General features: G+C 42.5%; 1 protein-coding gene across 1 annotated transcript in view; it reads right to left on the bottom strand.

The window, feature by feature from the left end:
- LOC105017653 (nesprin-2) overlaps window positions 1-20,237 on the bottom strand; it is a 74,381-nt gene that overhangs the window by 30,439 nt on the left and 23,705 nt on the right. The window contains exons 24-50 of the mRNA XM_034287670.1: window positions 20,037-20,159; window positions 19,717-19,899; window positions 17,699-17,833; window positions 17,279-17,383; window positions 16,145-16,249; window positions 14,535-14,648; window positions 14,364-14,447; window positions 13,954-14,226; window positions 13,087-13,281; window positions 12,117-12,218; window positions 11,797-11,991; window positions 11,398-11,571; window positions 11,124-11,264; window positions 9,367-9,563; window positions 8,920-9,052; window positions 8,467-8,649; window positions 7,135-7,287; window positions 6,865-7,041; window positions 6,430-6,585; window positions 6,202-6,330; window positions 4,828-4,998; window positions 4,359-4,492; window positions 3,272-3,467; window positions 2,938-3,120; window positions 1,922-2,035; window positions 1,689-1,843; window positions 1,289-1,436 (exon numbers count right to left, since the gene is read on the bottom strand). Coding sequence (XP_034143561.1) covers window positions 1,289-1,436; window positions 1,689-1,843; window positions 1,922-2,035; window positions 2,938-3,120; window positions 3,272-3,467; window positions 4,359-4,492; window positions 4,828-4,998; window positions 6,202-6,330; window positions 6,430-6,585; window positions 6,865-7,041; window positions 7,135-7,287; window positions 8,467-8,649; window positions 8,920-9,052; window positions 9,367-9,563; window positions 11,124-11,264; window positions 11,398-11,571; window positions 11,797-11,991; window positions 12,117-12,218; window positions 13,087-13,281; window positions 13,954-14,226; window positions 14,364-14,447; window positions 14,535-14,648; window positions 16,145-16,249; window positions 17,279-17,383; window positions 17,699-17,833; window positions 19,717-19,899; window positions 20,037-20,159 — 4,158 coding nt within the window. The remainder of the gene's footprint in view (window positions 1-1,288; window positions 1,437-1,688; window positions 1,844-1,921; window positions 2,036-2,937; window positions 3,121-3,271; window positions 3,468-4,358; window positions 4,493-4,827; window positions 4,999-6,201; window positions 6,331-6,429; window positions 6,586-6,864; window positions 7,042-7,134; window positions 7,288-8,466; window positions 8,650-8,919; window positions 9,053-9,366; window positions 9,564-11,123; window positions 11,265-11,397; window positions 11,572-11,796; window positions 11,992-12,116; window positions 12,219-13,086; window positions 13,282-13,953; window positions 14,227-14,363; window positions 14,448-14,534; window positions 14,649-16,144; window positions 16,250-17,278; window positions 17,384-17,698; window positions 17,834-19,716; window positions 19,900-20,036; window positions 20,160-20,237) is intronic.

Genomic DNA, 20,237 nt, shown 5'->3' with positions numbered 1-20,237 from the left:
ACCGGAGCAGTATAGTCCAAGTGGCATTCAAAAGGATTAGAAGTGGCTTAGGACTGAAAATTGATTTAGCAGAAAAGGGGGGGGGGGGGGGGGGGGGGAGACAATCAAGACTCTTGAGGGTCGCCACAAGCAATACTAATATTTGTTTTTCTGTTTTGGTAAAAAGCTTAAGGATTGACTTAGAGAACTGCTTTACAGACCCATGGACATACATGATATTGTAATTACAGTTTTAATGATGCTTGTTTATATTTACATTATTTACAACAATGGAGTCAAACAATTTTATACTGGGGGTTTTGATGGGGTATGGCAGTATACTAAAACCACATGGTATGTATGGTAATATTCTCCAGGAATCAAAGGATATACACTGTGACAGTTTGGGTAGCGTGGCAAACTTGGGACTCTGTGAATAACCCCGCCTGGCTGGTGAGTGTGGGCAGAGAACAGTGGATGGCACCTGTTAACTACTGTGCTTGTCTCTTATGGAGTTAGATATCTGCCAAAAGGTTAAGCGTACATGTTGTTTTGTTTTAATCAGATTTAATTTCACACTTACGTTTAACGTCTGAACTTCTTTACGATCATAACCCATTTATGAATGTATTTTCTTACGAGCTTAACAATACGTACGCTTAACCTTTTGCCAGAAATCTAACTCCATAGTCTCTCTGCCTGTAAAACTAGGCCAGGCTGGGTATTCAGGAGGCCTTTATGACCACCTGCAGACAAGCAGGTGAAGAGAGCAGGTGAGAGACTCCTATTAAGAGGACACCATGATGAAGCCCACTCAATGAACAGGGAGGGGTTACACAGTACAGACCCCACACAGTACAGTGTGGGAATAAAACCAGAAAGTGTCAGATATTATGTGTTTTCATGTCAGGCTGTAAGGCAACAAAAGGAAAACTTTTTGAATGGGGGTGTTGACTTTCCACCGTATATTTTGTGATATGTTGATCTCCTTAGATGGGACCGTAGCACAGTACTATATATCTAATTATAAACCGCATCTTGAATGCGTATGACATCACATAGATTTTTACTGCTCTAGTTGTGTTGGTAACCAGTTAATAATAGCAATAAAGCACCTCTGGGGTTTGTGGGATATGACCAATAGACCACGCCACGGCTAAGCGCATTACGCAACAGCTCTTAGATGTGGTATACTGGCCACACCACACCTCCATGTTACTTACTGCTAATTGCCATAATGATGAAGATTAAAATGATAATCTGGTGATTAGAGACATTTCAGAAGATTAGATAAAAAAGGTATAGGAACCTGATGAATTGCCAGCTGGTCACAAAGACCGGAATAGTGTCCAGAAATGTCTGGTTTTAAATCCTCCTCCATCTTCTCCTGGAAGCTCATCCAGTTGCCCCACTTCTGCTCAAAGCTCTGAGAGTGCTGGGCCTCAGCCTGTATATCTCTGTTGAGCACCCAACAGAGATAAGGGTTGGTAAGAGCGGGTTTGTGGGTTTGATTCCCACAGGGGGCCAGTAGCATTATATGCACAAACTACTGTAAGTCACTATGGATAACAGCATTTACTAAATAACTGAAAAGGTCAACAACAACAACAAAAAAATTGTAACTGCATGTCAATTTGAAGCCAAACATCCCACCGAATCTTCAGTCAGTTTGGCAATTTGTCCACATGTAAGCTGTAGGGAAGACGTACCTGTACATATGGGAGGCACAGGTGAGGACTTGCGCCCACTTCCTCGTCAGGGCCTGTAGTCTATCTGCTTCCGGGTCATCCAGAGTTAAAGAGAAGCTGGACTCGGTGAGGTCATCCAATGCAGGACGCAGATGTCTCAGTTCGATCAGAACAGACTGGAGGAGCAGTGAAGGGAGTGAGTGAGTATGTGTGTGTGTGTGCGTGCGTGCGTGCCAGTGTCCATGTTGTCTTACCTTCACACTGTCCATGTTGCAGACATGGGTATTGAGCATGTGATACAAGGCCCCCAGCTGTGGCTCCAGGGACTCCATACTGCTGCTGATGGTGTTACGTTGATCCAACTCCTCCTGGATAGGAGGAAGCACATTTCAAACAAACCACAATGAGAAAAACAATTCACCTCAAGACATTTATTTTGTGAGATATGAGATTGTGGTAGACTTCAAGACTTCTTTTTGGAGTGTTTCCTTAGATTTTGATTTGATGGATTATAATTTCCTGCCAATTTATTAAACTATGCATATTCTAATTGAGTTTTATATTCAAATATTATTATTAAATTATTAAGCAAATATGTATTTAAGATCAATTAAAATATTAGTATCATGTCAAATAAGAATAAAACCTGAATACCCATATGTTCCTCCAACATGTCTGGATTACCATCTATTTTGACTCTTAAGCAATCGTTGTAATGTAATATAGTGAAAAACAAATATTATTTGAAAAAAGATGCCAACACTACTTTTTTGGGAAAACTATTGCAAATGTTCTGGGTGTGTTTTGATTCCACTAATGGCATCATAAACCCTACAAGGTATAAGGAAATGTTTAGCCAAAAACCTGGTTACCACTGTGAAGATTCAGAAGTCTAAATCTTGGACAATGACACCAAACACTCATTAACATTTTTAAATTGTGAATGAATCTATATTATGCAAGGGCCATCTCAGTCTCCAGACAGGAATTCATTATTTTTTTTGTATGAATGGAAAGTTTGATTGGAAGTCTTTAATAGGACACTGAAGCATTAGAAACATTGGTGCCAAACATTTTGAAAGGCATCTCCAAATTCAACAAATCATCCTGGACATCGCTGAGTCACTTTGCAATAAATGTTAATAAATACATTTTGTGGAATAAATCCATCAGAGTTTATGTTAACCTTTACATTTTTCAACATACAAGCAAATGTGTTCGTTTAATATGATAGATTTTTTTTCACCTGTACCAGGCTCTCCTTTCTTACCTGAAGCTGTGCTTGTTTCTTTGACAATGCCTGACTCAGCAGCACCAGGTCGTGTGACAACAGCCTGGTCTCGGATTTGATGAAGGATGTGACTAGTGGCTCCATCTGTCCAGTTAGAGGCTTTGAGGCAACGAGAACCTCCTTTAGACAGCTTTGAACATCTTCTAATCTGACCTGCTGATGCTGGACAACACACAGGTACAATTTAGAATCTGCTGCAAGAACATTAATTCCACTCATTAACTTCTCACCCAGAACAATGTTTGAAAAGCACATTTTTTTTTTCAAACTTCAGTTTGAATTAGTACCCGATCCTGAGTGACGTGACACTCACCTTAATGGCATCAACCAGGGCACCTGTGGCGTGGGGTGGCGTCGACAAAGAGCTGAGCAGCCCCTGCCACTGGTCCTGGAGGCGTTTCAGGTTCACAGCGCAATGTTCGAACTTGAGGCTGTACTCCTGCCAACCGGACAGCAGATTCCTCATCCTTGACAGCTCCTCGTCCACCTCCTGCACTACTGCTTTCCACCTGACAGGGAACGACTGCCTTTTAACATATTGTTTTTTTGACATGCAGACGATTGCTGCTAACCCTTTCTGTCCCCTATCCCTGTGCGCCGAAATAAGAAAACTCGGCCACCACACACGGAACTCATGAAGATCACTGACGTCTTGTTTTGACCTCATTCTCATCCAAGTTGTACGCAACAAAAACGAGCTGACTGCCACTGAATCCTGACCGGTTGACAAACCTCCCTCTTGTCAACGCTGATCTGGTGTTCACACGTTTAAGAGCACATACCCGATAATGTGCGAAACCGAAGTGACAGACTATAACCGTGGGATTATCTCGATGGGATTAACTCAATACATTTCAACGTTTGAAAACCCTAGTGGTATCGTATTTTAACTGAAATGTAGCTTTACCACAGAGCATTTGGACATGAAAGCGGTACATACAGGCCACACACACATAACTAAATTATAGTGGTGTAGTGTGTGTGTTTCCTGTGAGTAGCTAAATTGCTTTTGTCTTGTAAATGCCAAGCAGAGTAGAACTCCAATTCCAAGAATACATTTGCCCAAGGAGACACATAGATCATTTCAAAGTAATTTGCTCAGCTGTTCACATATGACAATAGATAAATGGTGCTGTTTTTGGGAGCACTGTGTTAAGAGTGTTTTTACATCTAAGAATCGATTTAAATACTTTGAATGTTTGTTTTAGTCTGCTTGGATTATTGTTGGATGGGGTTTATAATGTTTTGTTGGTGTAATATATTTTGTAATTTTTTTTTTTACAATTTATACAATTTCAGACAGCCCCCACCAATTTCACTTGATTTCTGAGTATTTTCTGTATTTGATTATGTTACTTTGTGAAGTCCTACTAAAATGTCAAGTTAGCGGTGATACTTACAATGATCTCTGCATCTCCAGTCTCTCAATAAGGAGTTGGGCTGCTCCAGGACTAACCAGACCCCTTAGGCCTGTACAAGATAGATCCAGAGAAGCCCACATCTCCTCCCCATTCCTGGCCTCTGCCTGGAGGCCCTGTAGACACAGAAACACCATAGTATTAAAACTCTGTTCCAATTGTTCCACATTACCAGAGAGCATCATGACAAAACCTTCTACAGCCTAGAATCCAGGTTTTGTATGAGCATTTTTGGGTGAAAGCATCTTCACATGTTAGAAGAGGGTATACACTATACGTCTAGTAGTGAGTGATACAACAGTAGTGAGTGATAGTGCCCCAAATCGTATTTTAATTCAGATTGATCTGAATTAAAATACGCTTAGGATAGACTGACTTCCTATTCTCACCAAAACAATATGGTGGATCATACAGCGTCTGACAATATATCTTTGGTCAGCTTTACACTCACCTGTAAGTGTTCCACACACCTGCTGACCTGGTTGTAGGAGACCAGGGAACCACTGCTAAGCTTCAGACTAAAGCGCAGCCTACAGGTGTGAAGGGAAACCTCACCCAGGTCTTTGTCAAACTGGCTCCACTGGTCCAGTACCTGCTGGAGAGCAGGCCTCAGACTGCCAATCTGCAGGGGCAGAATACCAAATTATTCATATTTTCATATAAGTCTGAATAGAAAGTCCAGATTAGAATTGAAACGTCTCTCTGAAGTGAGACAACACGTAGTGCTTTTAACCAAATTATTTTGAAAAAAGCCAGCCTGCTTCTGTTTTACAGATTGAACTACAATCAACTTGTACCAGAATGATGGAAATGAAAAAATGCGGAAAAGGCTTGGAACAGCTCATGATCCACGGTGGAGGCAGTGTGATGGCATGGGCATGCATGGCTTCCAATGGCACTGGATCACTAATGTTAATTGATGATGTGACAGAAGACAGAAGCAGACTGATGAATTCAGAAGTGTATAGGTATATGTTGTCTGTACAGATTCAGCCAAATTCTGCAAAGTTGATTGGATAGCGCTTCATTTTACAGATGAACAAAACATACTGCGAAAGCAACCCTGGAGTTTTTTAAGGCAAAGAAGTGGAATATTCTGCAACGGCCGAGTAAATCACCTGATCTCAACCCGATCAAGCTTGCATTTCACTTGCTGAAGACAAAACTTAAGGCTGAAAGACCCATGAACAAACAAAAAATGAAGACAGCTTCAGTAAAGGCCTGGCAAAGCAACACAAAAGAGGAAACCCAGCATTGGTGATGTCCATGCGTTCCAGACATCAAGCTATTTATGATTGTGTTAATTTGTCCAATTACATTTAAGCCCCTGAAATAAGGGAACTGTGTATGAAAATGGTTGCAATTCCTAAACATTTCATACAATATTTTTGTTCAACCACTTGAATTAAAGCTGAAAGTCTCAGCATCTTGGTTGTTTCATTTCAAATCCATTGTAGTGGTGTACAGAGCCAAAATTATGAAAATTGTGTCAGTGTCCAAATATTTCCAGACCTAACTGTATATGTTCCAATGTAATTCATGTTTTCGGGGTCTTCCTCGTTATATCAAAATCAACACGTAATAAACCATATAGATTTTGGGAAGCACAAATTAAGCAGAACTATAACGATGACACCCACATCAAGAAAGAACGTCCTCCATTGTTTTGACTATTCATCACATTGAGACAGCGTGTCATTGGTGTCACCTGAATACATGTGCAAAACGCCATATCACAGTCTCCGTAAAAAAACAAAGGCGCTTGGTTGCGTGTGTACAGGGTTTGACTTGTGAACCGGTGTGTGTTAACGTGTGTGTGATTCACCTGCTGGCTTAATTCTGTGAAGACCTGGTTGACTGAGTCTGCAGACCATGTCTCCCGATCTGTTCCCTCACACAGCACCCGCAGCTCCTCTACCTCCACACACACGTCTTTCAGTTCCTCCTCCACGGCCTGAACTCACAGGGAGGGAATAGTCCGCCTTAGTAATCTGCTCTGTACAGAAACACACAGGCGCTATGGTATCCACGGTGACTTGTTAATGCTCCGTACCTCCCACGCAAGCAGGGCCCTTCCCACCTGCGTCTGACTGACAGGTGCCTGCCACTCCCTCATCCTCTCTCTCTGCCTCACGGCCCAGGTGAGCACCCGACCCAGTCGCTTCTCTCGGTCCGTGCAGCTACGGAACAGCTCTTCGGCACGGCGCATCTGCAAACCACAGGTATCAGACGACCACCAGGGGTGGGGTCAAATGTTTCTTTACATTTCAGATTCGTTCTTTTTTTTTTTTGACGTGATTTAAAGAAACGAACATGGACATGGGGCCTGCAAACATGTTAAATTTTTTTGATTTCAACCGGACAGAAGTAGTTACAGACACACATGGTCCGGAACTAGTGGCTTAGTTTGCCAAGTGTTCATCTTGTTAGGATGGTAAAAAGCCTTAGTTAGACTGGTAGCGAGTCTGACACCATTTGGTTTGCCCACCTGACTGCCTAGCTTCCCATCTAGGAGGAGCCAGCTGAGGCTGAGGGCTCCCAATCGCTCAGCAAGGAGTGTGCGCTCCTCAGAGAGGCAAGCAGGACTGTCTGACACTGCCTGCGGTCCGGAATCACACAGGAAATCCAGGATGAGATGCCCACTGATACTGCCTTTCTGGCACCCCTGTATAATAAATTGGCAAAACATATAGTGGTTTCAACAAATATCTATATGCAATGAATCAGTAATAGTTCACTTCTGTGTGTGTGTGTTCACCTGGTAGTACTGGAGAATGTGTCTGAGCTGATCTGCATCATGGGAGGCCTTGCTAGTTTCACGGCCCTGCTCCTCCAGCCTGGCTTCTGTCTCCATCACCCAAGCCTCCAAGCCTGACAACACTTGACATGGTGGCCACCCCTCCAACAGGAGCTGAGGAACACAGGAGGGCAGGACCATTTAACATTTAAACACCAGCATTCAAAAGTGGACAATAAACAATTAAGAATATAAAGCCTCAGTAATGCTTTTTGATCCAATTCTGAGTGCTGGTGATCTGATATCACTTTCCTCTTTCACAATTTTTTAACCATATAACATAGATTTTGGACTTGGTGAAGGCAGACCGGTGGAAATATATAACACTTATAAATGATGTTTCTGTCATAACTGCTTCCAAGCCATGAATTTGACCACCGCCAAGATAAACTGAAAATAATCACTGAACTATTGCTCTCAGCTCTTATCAAGGAGTTTCTCAGTAGCTGGCTTATGTCCTTGATCTCAGTAAACATCTGAGGTCATCGTAAGTCAGCCAAAAGGCAGGGGAGTTGTCTTGTGCAGCAATGTGAACTGTCCTTCACCGAGTCCACAGCTGCAAGAGTGGAGGGGTCAATGCTCGAGCGCGTGTGTGGATCCGTCTGAAGACAGGATACTATAGGTGATGGGTTTTAATGGGGCGGTGATGCATGCACTGTGGGAGCCAGTTCCACCCGTTGTTTGATGATAAGTTTCTTTCATCCTCTCCTCTTCCATATCGCCAACAAACTGATGAACCCACCACCGGTCATACATGAAAGAGTTCTCAGGGTGCTTCCTAAATGAAACCCTTTTCTTTAAGTAATGCACTACTTTTGACCAGAGCCTGCGGGCCTGGTTCAAATGTTTATGGAATAGGGTGCCATTTTGGACCTAAAATCGCTGTTCAGTTTGGCACAACAGGCCTGGATCTGCCTGTGATATAGAAGGGGCCAAATTAAAAAGTAGTGTTCACCTCTTCTCATCCCATCAGGGCAGTTATAAGGAGACTGTGTGAAAGATAACGGGATTTATACCTATTCCATTTACTCCATCCACACTCCTCTTTCCCTCTCTTTTCTGTCATACTTTGTTTTCTACTTCTTTTCTATCACTGCTGGTTACAGAGGACACTAGGTTTAACCCTTCATAGAAAGTATGCCATCTTCTCTCCAGTTTGGTTCTGTTACCCTATAGACTGGTTCTAATATACCTCAGTCTGGTTCTGCTACACTAGAGCCTTGTTATACCACACGACATAAGACTCTTCTACTCAGCCACTAGTCAGGAGCACAACAAACAACATCCTCCCACCTGGTGAAGTCTTTCATGGGCTCTGGGAAGTGCAGACGTCACTTCACTCCAGGTTTGTTCCAGGTGCATCATCTGTGTGCGCAGGCACGGTGCTTCAGCCTCCTTCAGCTGTAGGAGTGACGTTCCGGCCCTGAGGGCAGAGGCCTTTTCAGAGGACCTGATTTCCAGCTCCACTGAAAACCCCTGCCAAAAAAAATCACATCAAATTAAAGAGCTCCACAATCTGAAATTTCACACCAAATTTGAAATTCCAACAAGCTTATATGTTTTTTCTGAATGGAATGCCTTTTTGACATTTCCCCTTTTTTACAATTACAGTTTGCGTTGCATTTGAAAGCATTTTGTTTTGGAATTACTGTATAGCCAGCCACGGAATGTTCAAATCAGATTATCAAACCTACAAAACACCTCATCTATGTTTTTTCTCAAATGTTCCTTCTCTAACTAGTTTACCAGTAGTTGAATGAGATATGTGCGTGTGAGCTCCTCGTCTTGCAGCGTAGCGTTGGGCAGATTTAACCATGTCTTCAGTTGTTCGTTAGCACAGCCCAACCATTCAGTGAGCAACCCAGTTTCTTTGTGGAACCTACAAGTTAAAAAGGGTTTAAACACGGTTCACTGTTCTTAGACCAGTCCACATGTAAGTGTTAACCGCAGCTGCTGTGTGTACCTTCATGTGTGTATGTACATTAACATGTGGGGACTAAAAGTATGTTCTAGTACAGTAATCCATGGCAAATCAGGGAACCATTTCCCGGATAAGAGCATGTGACTCTAAGTCTCACTGGATAAGAGCATGTGACTCTAAGTCTCACTGGATAAGAGCATGTGACTCTAAGTCTCACTGGATAAGAGCATCTGTCTCTGTTTGTCTGTGTCCATCCATCTGACGTCACCCACCTGGTCCAGTTGTCTCTGATGTCACAGGTGCGTTGGTTTTCCTGCTCCGCCTTGGTGAGGAGTGCCCTCCAGCGCAGCTCCAGGACGCTCCCTGTGCTGCCGACCCCAGTACGGATTCCCCTGGCCTGCAGAGCCTTCGCCTGGTCCAGGACTGAGCCCAAGGCAGGCCGGCTCTCCTCTAACATGGCCAGAACTAGCTAATGCAGGAGAGGAATCGGGAGGGGGAGAGATTAGTGAATCAAGATTGGAAGAGGGCGGAGAGGGAAGGAACTGTGGACTGAGGGGAATATGGATGGACTACAGCAGAAGGAAGGAAAGGAGGTAGGAAAGAGAAGGAAAACATCCATGAGAATAAACACTTGTAAGGCACAACGCATCATGACTCAAAGATCAGAATCACTGATAAGAATCAAACTTTCCATCAACAGTCCTTATTGCTAACTTAAAAATCTAGCATGCCAACGCAGAATGCATTTACTAAAATGCATGACTATCATCGCTAAATCAACCCAATAATGATCTAGTGTTCTCTACAGGGAATCTAAAGGTCTAGGCATGATTGGATTATTAACACAGAGACCTGTACTGCACTTCCTAATGCTAGTAGATAAGTAGTAAAGGAAAGCAGTGTCAACACATAACCTAATTTAATCACTGAATTAATCTCCTATAAGAATAAACTAATATGCCAAATACGTTTCTATGGGGGTGAAACCGAGTCATGTGTTGGTTCCAACATCTGAAAGACTCAGTGGCACCAGTGGAAACTGTTAGCCTGCAGCCCTGAATAAATCTATTAAGGAGATGTAATAAAAAAAGATGCATGTTTTCTCTACCACACACACAAAACACACGCACATTCCTATCCAGTTCCTTGGTCTGTCTGAGAGATGAGAAATAGGCTTCCGTAATTGTAAAAAGAGGAGGGGGGGGGCACCAGCCTAGTTTGGGGGAGGGAATTTGAAATGGAACACCAGGTTCTAATCTCAAATAATAGACATCCTGTGTCCACCAAGTAATTTCATTTTGGAATGAAACGATGCCACATCCAATAACTCTCCCTCTCTCCTCCACCATCACTCTCTCTCTCACTCATTCACTCAATCACTCACTCATTCACTCACTCCCTCATTCACTCACTCATTCACTTTTCCATTCTCTGTCTCTATAAGATTGTGTCCAAAGTAGTGCACTAAACAGGTAATAGGACATTTGGGAATGGTCTTGTATAGTGTCCTACATTGCTGTTGGCAACTGGAATATGAACCGCAGGGGATTTCATCCTTGTTCCATCTATCTCCTAGGATGGAATCGCTCAGAAAACCTGTATGACTTCTAATTATATTATCCAGATGATCCAAATGATATGGGACATAAAGATTAAAGGATAATCTGATGCATAGTGTTAATTAGACTGTAGTGAACATAAAGAATAAAAGATGACCTGATGCATAGTGTTATCTAGACTGTAGTGAACATGAAGAATAAAAGATGACCTGATGCATAGTGTTAACTAGACTGTAGTGAACATAAAGAACAAAAGGTTACAAATGTATTAGTAGGGAGAGAAAACTAACCACTCTATTTATTATTTATATGTAACCCGGTTCTATGAACCAAGCCCTGATGTTTTTCTTCGGTTTCCCCTGGAAGATTTATAAACCAAGTCATCCCAGAAGGAGCAGAGAGAAACAGTACAAGAGAGGTGAAGAAGGAAAAGTAGCAGAGAAAAATGTAGGGGGAAAAGGTGTGGTTACCTGACAGGCGTCCAGTCTTTTCTGTAGCAGCCCCTCTTCATCCTCTTCTTCCTCAATGGGACCCTCACAAGGGATGAGGGCTTCCATGTCATCCACCAACTTGTTCAGCCGGTTACACTCCTCATCCCACTGTGTCCAGTCCTGAACGCATGCATGCACGCACACACACGCACGCACGCCCACACACACACACACAGACAAATGGAGAGAGAGCGTTTGTGTGGTGTGTGTTAACGTGTTGTGTGTGTGTGTGTGTGTGTGTGTGCGTGCGTACCTGCAGCATTCTGTGCATGTCGGCTCCCTGTTTCAGAGCCTGTTGCTGCAGAGCGGTGACCTGTTGCTCCAGCCGGACCACTTCATCCTCGTGACTAACCAGCGCCCCATGTGGCCAACACCTGAACAGCAGCTGCACCAAAGCCAGCTGGGACCCTATGACCTGGAACAACTTCTGTCCAGCCAACAGCCACACACAGACAGATATGGAGATGGAAAGACAGACACACAGCAACACAAGACAAACATACACAGACAGACATAGACTGACAGTGAGTTACACTGAGAGGATCCCACACATGTATTTACATTGCTTTCGGAGCATTCCATAAGCTTTTAATTCAAGCTGACGAGAACAAAATGACATGACAATCTCTTTTCTTCCAAAACCAGGATTTACTTTGTAGCTGCTGATCAGAGTATGCAGCTGCGTGCGGCTGTGTGCGGGGCGGTCCTGGCTGTGTGCGGGGCGGTCCTGGCTGTGTGCGGGGCGGTCCTGGCTGTGTGCCAGGCGCTCTCTGGCCATCTCCACCAGACTGGCGAACCCCTGCAGCAGGGCCTGGGAGACCCGCCGCAACTCCACGGCCTCAACACACTGCAGAAAAACACGGTGACTCCAGTAAACATGTCGGGTAATAGAAGTGAGGAAAAAAAACGACAAACTTTAGACACACAAAAACACATTTACCAGCCCTGTGATAAACAAATGAAAAGTCGTACCTCCGGCACGGGGACATCTTTGATGTGTGTGATTGGACCACTCTGTCCAGGTGGCATGTCATCATACACACACACGTTGCTGTCCCGTGGCTCCGCCTGCTTCTAGCACACAGTGTGTAAAGACAAACGTGACAACAGCAATAACGAATGAAAGACAAATGCACATTATCAAAAACAAAGCAACATGGGTTGTTAGGCAATAGAGTTACATTTGAATGTTCTGTAATGATCTGATGGTAGTGTGGGCTTTGTGATGGCTGTAAAATGATTGTAGGTTGATTGTAGGTTGATTGTAGGGTGCTTGTAGGAGTGACAGAACCCATTAATAGTATTAGACATTTGTCAATGTCCCCAGGACGTCCGAAACCCTCTGTAAATGCATCTAACTTCATTACCATCCACTAGTGGCACTGTGAGTAGGCTCCCGTTGTAGTGGAATGGAATAGAGGAAGGGTTTGACCAGTGAGCTTTGGCAGTGGTGTGTCTCAGCTTGGGTCATGTTTTTGCCTGCTGTCCCAAATACTGTCACCGACTGCGCTCAATTATCTGTCTGCAGTTTTAGCATGTCATCTGGAGTTTAAAGTTCGGTTTTTATTGAATACTGTGACCATTATGTGATCTTCTTAACATGGATTCTGCTTTCATCTAACTTTATCATACATGCACCATTTGCCAGAAAGCGCAAGAGAATACACATTCGCTGAGCATGATTCGCACAAATGCACAGAAACTTTAGAATGCTCCAGAACCCATCGGCCAGAGACCAAACCTGAATCCTTATCTAATTTCACTTCACCCTTCATTTGTCCAGTGTTGAAGACTGAATTGAAACCTTGATAACTTGTTTTGTAGCGTCCTTGTGAGGTTGTTGTAAAGTGACTGTGAGGTAGTTATGTTGATGTTTCGAAGTCGTGGGTTAGTTTTGATTTGATTGTGAAGTTCTGAGGATTTTGTTTGTGGAGCTTCTGACCTGATTGTGACCCAGTTGTGTTTCTAGCCGGTTCAGTGAGGAAGTGAGGGCTGACTGGGCTGTTTGGAGACAAGCCTGACGACAGGTTATACACTTGGCTGTGGTCACTGGTGATTCAGCCAGCTGGTTTATATTAACCACTGAGCTCATGTTGTTCAGCTCCTCAACCAGGGTTGGCAGCTCTGCTGAGAGGCACTGCAGGGCACATAACGACAATTTGACCATTTGTCACAGGAAAAGAACAAAATAAGTGTGAAATAATAACAGTTTTGTTGTAGTTTAGCTCAATTTGGTTACATCTATATTTTTGGAGTAAAAAGTCTGAACCAGATTTCAGTAAAAAGACTGAACCTGCACAATGTTGTATTTGAAATCCATTGGGAGTGTTGGAAATGGTGGAGGATAACTAGGATGTCTTGAAGGTGTTGACAACAACTGTCTGGTTTAACAGAGTACAAATCTCAAGGGAGCTCTGACTCAAATAAATGGCCTGACAGGACGTTTAGCCAAGAGATAGACACTCATAAATCACCAAGCATTCCCTGATTAAGATAATATAATCTTGACATTTTTGTGGCATGAAACAGCAATACCCATATCCTGAGTAATGCCGGTTGGACAGACATCTGAAACTCTTCACAAGAGGACATTTTTCACCAACAAGGGAGATCTTCCCTGTCCCAAAGACTATATAATCGATGTGTATCCGCTTTTATTATCAAATTGTTTCAAATGTAGGGGTGTACTAATCACACTGTGAAGTGGGTGAAGCTAAATCACCTATCTCTGCTCTTTTATAAGATGTAGACGTTGGGACGTTTCTGTCATATATCCAGTGATCAGGAAATGTGTTTGCGTGCGCTGTACCTCCATCAGTAGCAGTGTTAGACAGTCCTCCATGGTGCTCATAGACACGGTGGGACCAAGCAACAGATCCATGAGTGTCTCCAGACAATGTTCCACCCCGCACAGAGCTTTGTGGAGCTCCGTATCCAACACGGGACGGCCGTCATTCTCGGAGCTGGCAGAGGAGAGGGCACTTGCTCTGTCTCTGAGATGCTGGAGACTTAAAGTACACATCTGCATCTCTCTCAGGCAACCGAAGCCACAGCCAGCTCGCTCTCCCCTTGACGCTGCAGCCTACGAAATGAATCCCCCCCGTCAGCACACTGTAATCGCTTGACCGTCCCCTCCTCTAATCCTGTTTTCATCAGCTCCATTTTGAACAAATGTCTGTTGGCTGTCTTGAGCTGGTAGGTGTGACAGTGTGAACTCACCGCATGCAGACGTCCCTCCGGAAAATCCCTCAAAGTGTTGAGTTTGTCTGACAGCCAAGTGTGAAGGAGGTGCCATATCCTGCACTATAAAAAAAAAAAAAAGGTATGTGTGCAGGTAGGTGTGTGTGTGTGTGTGTGTGTGTATGTGTGTCTACAGTGTGGGACACTTACCAGATCGTTTTGGCAGTTGATAGTGGAATCTTGCAACTGACCACTATCAATTTCCAAGGTAACTGACCCATTAGGTTTCATTACGGACCCAGTTGCCATGTCTACTGGATTAGTCTGAGGAATTGATCGTAAGTTTTTGGTTACTTTTGAAAATTTAACAGATACCTAACCAGTCTCCTTGGTTACCAAACCACATTTTATAGATGCTGGTCCAGTCTCTACGGTCACTGAACTGATTTCAGAAAATGAGCCTGTTGCCTTGGTTACTAATTTAGTCTTCTTGATTACTGACACAATCTGCGCGGTAATGAACTTAGGGACTGATTCAGTTGGCTTATTTTCTGATACAGAGGTCTTGGACATTGACTGAGACAGTATTGAAAGGGTGTCTGCTGGTGTGACGTCTGAACAAATATGAATAGAATCAAACCCTACCCAGAATGGACTGCTATGAAATCACATAAACAAATACTTGCATGTCTTTACTCAACAAACAAGTAGGACAATAGTTAGACATGAATAGCAAGACTGAAGACTTGTAAATCATTGTTACAGCTGTTTTTACAATGTCCATCCAAAAATCATGTGCAATTTGTTAACAACCCGTAGATCATTAACCAATTACAAATTATGAAAATTATAAATGTATGAAACAATATATGACTGTCAGTGACCTACAAGCCTGATTGCAAAAAAGTCGGGACACTGCATAAAATGCACTGATGTGCAAATAATTTATCCCTATATTTAATAGATTTGCTATTTTTGGAACAATTCATGCCAATTTTGAATTTGATGCCAGCAACACATTTCAAAAAAGTTGGGACAGGGGCCTGTTTACCACTGTGTTGCATCACCTCTTCTTTTAACAATACTATGTATATTGGGAACTGAGGAGACCAACTGTTGTAGTTTTGAAAGTGAAATGTTTTCCCGTTCTTGCTTGATATAGGATTTCAGCTGCTCAACAGTTCGGGGTCTCCCTTGTCATATTTTTTCTTTCATAACATGCCAAATGTTTTCAATGGGTGACAGGTCTGGACTGCAGGGACGCACGTTTATCCCCTGGACTTTAGCAAGGAAGCACATTTATTTATCTAGCACAATTAATGCATAGAAGCAATTCAATGATATTATGTACCACAAAACTTTGCAATTTTACATTGAGTAACTTTATTTTTAAATTTGCCCGTCAGACTTTCATAGAAAGACTCATCCACGATCTTTTTATACCCAATCATCCTACTGACCTGTTGCAAATAAACCTAATCAGTTGTGAGATGATCCACCAGGTTAAATTTTTTCAGCATTACACAACTTTTCCAGTCTTGCTGGCATCAAATTCAAAGTGGGCATATATTTTTTCAAGAAACAATAACATTTGTAAGTTTCAAAATTGAAATGTAGTCTTTGAACTATTTTCTTTTGAAAACAGGGTTTAAATTATTTGCGCATCATTGCATTCTGGTTTCATTTTACACAGCATCCCAACTTTTTTGGAAACAGGGTTATATTTACAAACAAACCTATAGTTTAATATTACTCATAAAAAAGACACACACAAACCCTGTTTTCAAAAGAAAAACTTTTTAATAAAGAATGTTGCTTACCTTAGAGACAGCATTGGTGTGATCTTGAGACATAGTGGTCAATATCTGGGGAGTTGGAGCCACTGCTTCTGCAGGTTTCTGGTCCATAAGAGTCTCGTCTGGGTCCTATCAGACACAGACACACACAGACAGACACACACACAGACAGACACAGACACACACACACACACGCAGACACACACACACGCAGACAGACACACACAGACAGACAGACACACACAGACAGACAGACACACACACACGCAGACACACACACACGCAGACACACACACACGCAGACACACACACACGCAGACACACACACACGCAGACACACACACACACGCAGACACACACGCACGTCTTTTGAGTGTGTGGAGGACAGAGATCTTGAAAGCAGGTGCTTCTGACAATGACCAAGGGATTTTCAGTACAGCGGGTTGTGAGATTAAAGACATATACAGTATATATATATATAATCAGTAAGGTTGTGAACCCAAATAGTGAAAATGTTAAAAACTGTTAAAAACTTCATTCAATACTGCAACGACACTAATTAAATTAAATTATCATGCATTTAAACCAGAACAAGAAGGAGAAAATGCAGCTGCATGCCCAGACAGAACAGCATTCTGAAGAGAAGAGGAACATTTTGGTAGCTCTTGACATAACATACTAGACGTGCTGTCTAAAGTGGACAGAATATTTGATCATCTTGTTGTTAAAGTGCTGCACAACAGTATTACTTCTTTAAACCAGATTTTGCCAAGTAAATTTACTGAGAACACGTTCTCATTTACGTCAACCTGGACGCAGTCTGTGTTAACGGTGCTCAGCAACAGAACAAATGGCTTATCGCCTTGGCTCTGGAAAAGGGTCTAGAAATCTCTACAGTATAGGTTGTTGGTCAGACTCCCTAACCACTAGGCTAACTAAAGTTATCTAAATGCACATTTCAATTGCATTTTATGTTGTAATCTCCACTTTAATTTATCTGACTTGATTTAGCAACAAAAAATATAATTATAATACACATAACAGGGTACAAGTTCAGTCGATAGAGAATTATTTTCATTCTGTAGTTAACTGGCTCAAAAGACATGACATAGATCTGACATATATATTTGTTTTTTGTTTGGTTTAATTAATCTTTACCTCGGAAAAACTGCATGTAAGCGTGTCAGAAGATGATGAGTGAGCATCTTCGTCATCATATTCCTCCTCTTCCTCAGAAAGGCATGCTTCCAAAGGGTCTATCTTCTTAACAGGGTTAGGAAGGGGTTAAAGGGTTAATCCTGCGTTATAACAGAGGCTGTCAACTCTGCTCTTTTTTTCCAACTCCGCACCCAAGGACCAAATCCTTTCAAGTTAGTTGGGTTAAGTCAACTATAAACGTAGAAATTCAAGTTAGTCAGGGAACTCAAATAGGAATGTAAAAATTCTACAATGAAAACTACTGTGTTTGGAGCACACACATGTTAACTAAAATAACTCAGCTCAACTCCCTACACGGGGCAGTAGGACAGCCATTTGGACATGAATCATGTGTTTTCCCTTGTTGAGTGGACTGAGTACCTGACCGCTGGTAGTTCCCAGTGGGTGTGGATCCCAGAGATGGCTGCTCACAGTAAGGCCACTGGGCTTTGCCGTCACACACACAGCAGCTGACGGCACCGTTTCCTCAGTCTGCCGCTCTTCTCCCATCTTGCCCTGGGTTGACAGAGGAGGAGACGGCAGAAATTCAAGGGCCAAGACATTCAAAATGTGTTTTTTAACCAACTCCTGCAATATTTGGATGAAACCAGATTGAATTAGGCTGACCAAAATATGAACATGCGTGATAAACATTGACCATAGTAGACACATTTGGTATTTTGAAACAATAAATCAGGCAAGCCTAGTTCAGCCGGCCGGCAATAGAAAGTGTTGATCATGGCTGCCCTCTCAGGATTCTACGTGAAAAGCCCTGTCTCTAACCACAACACCACAGAGCTGATCATTTGCCTGGTGTCAGTATAGCATATTGACATTATATAATGTTGTCATGCATTAACATCACATCAAGTTTGTATATTTTGTTAGACGCCATTAACCATCGTGTTAAACTGAGTAACGTTTCTTATGAAGTTTACCTCCACCACAAAAAGTATCTATGAACTTTGACTTTTGCCACTAGCCGTTTTAAAAGCTTATTAGCCAGTAATATGTCGCTATAGACGCCATTACGCATTGTGTTAAACTTAGTAACGTTTCTTTTTAAGTTCACCTCCACCACAAATAGCATCTTTTAACTGTATGGCTTTTGTCATGCTTATTGTGATAATGTATATCTGAGTGCTGCCTGCATAATATCCTGCAGCTAAAATAACGCTATTGAAGCCTCGTTTGGCCATCACTACAGTAAACAGTTTCATTTTAGGCTTCTCGTAGCTACAGAAAGTTGTAGCCAGCAAAGTTTTTGTCTTTCCTGAACAAATCCTTATATCCACCAGAACGGTTTTATTTTAGGCTTCCTATTACGTAGCTACACATACAGTAATATCTAGCAATGTTTTTGTTTGTCCTGAACCTCAGGCATCATGTGTGTTGACTGCTGTAAGAGTCGAACCACTACACTATTTAACAAGGGGTAGTCAGTCGGTCAGGGACGGACGGACTCAGTAAGAGACATTCACTCTTCTAGGCATTCACTCTGCTTACACGGTCCGGTAAAAATATTTCTCGTAAACTAAACTTTTGATAGAGCTAAACATGTGACGGAAAACATTTGAACTTTCAGTGCACACCATTCAGTACATAAATCTTAAAAAGAAAAGAAGCATTTATTAGCACTTCTGCTTTATATCTGACAGGTTCACAACGTCAAATTCATACAGCACTTTGAAGCGTGTACTGTAGCTTGAGCTCCGACACCTTGTCTAGGATGTTACTGTCAATTCCCTTTGTTCCTATGTAAGTGCTTATCAGTGTCTAAATCTGCAACTTCTAACCTGGACAATTGTAAGGAGCCACGTACCCTCCTGTCTTTATCATTTTAATATAAACACCCATATTATAAACTGTACAAATCATCCCCTCTCCCAATGGGCAACATCTGGCACATTGTTGTAATCTGGTAAATGAGATAAGTGTATAACCAGATGTTAGATCTACCTAAACCTAGAATGCCAAGCCCAAAGAAATGGTGACAGTTATATCGTAAATACAAATACATTCCTTGTCCCCCCAACTAAGGAAACCCTTCGGATCCTATACAGATTATAAGAAACTGGTTTCTGTTTCAACCAGGTAGGTAAGACTTTATGACCACAAGACACACAAAATACTTTTAAACAACCACTATTACGACATTTAACAACCAGAAAGACATCATTGCAGACAGTTTGGCCAGCTGGCAGTTCCACAGTCTCACAGGATGTCATTTTTCCCTGGCACAACTAAAAATGCTTGGAACCAAGTTTCTATTCATACAACCAGCTCCACTGAACACCTCTTGAATAAAGAGTAGCCTGGATTTGTGGACATTATTCACATACAAAAGGGGCACATGCTAGAGTCATTGTTGAAACAAAGAAAAACATTGTAGTAACTACCTCCAGTGCTTTGCTTTGCTCCTGTGTGAGTTGCTCCAGCTCCTGGAGGCTATCTAGGAGTTGCATGGCTCTGGAAAAGGCAGTAAGGGTCTCTTCTGCCCCATGTGGTAGCTCGAGTTCAGCCTTACACACCTCTATCTCCCCCACGGTCCTCCTCATAGACTGGATGTTGGCCAGGATTACCTAGACAGAAAGAGAGGATGAAAAATGATCGATAAACACATTAAGCACACACACACACACACACACACACACACATCTAAGCGCAGACCTAAATAATATGACATGCACAAACAGACAGACGCAAACCATTTTCCCACCTGCCTGTTGTGGAGGTGTTCTTCAAATGAGACGTTCAGCGCATCAGTAGAGGATAAAATAGCTCTGATCTTGGTCACGTTTTTCTCCATCGTCTTTACCTCCGCTTCAATGGCATCCACTTCCTGAAACGACCAAGAACGATGTGTGCTCAAGCTATCTCATAACTGGTAAAGTAAATCATACCAAATACTGCTTTACCC

Source organism: Esox lucius, chromosome 18 (genome assembly GCF_011004845.1).
Source record: "Esox lucius isolate fEsoLuc1 chromosome 18, fEsoLuc1.pri, whole genome shotgun sequence".
NCBI lineage: Eukaryota > Metazoa > Chordata > Actinopteri > Esociformes > Esocidae > Esox > Esox lucius.
This window is presented reverse-complemented; position numbering and strand designations above follow the sequence as displayed.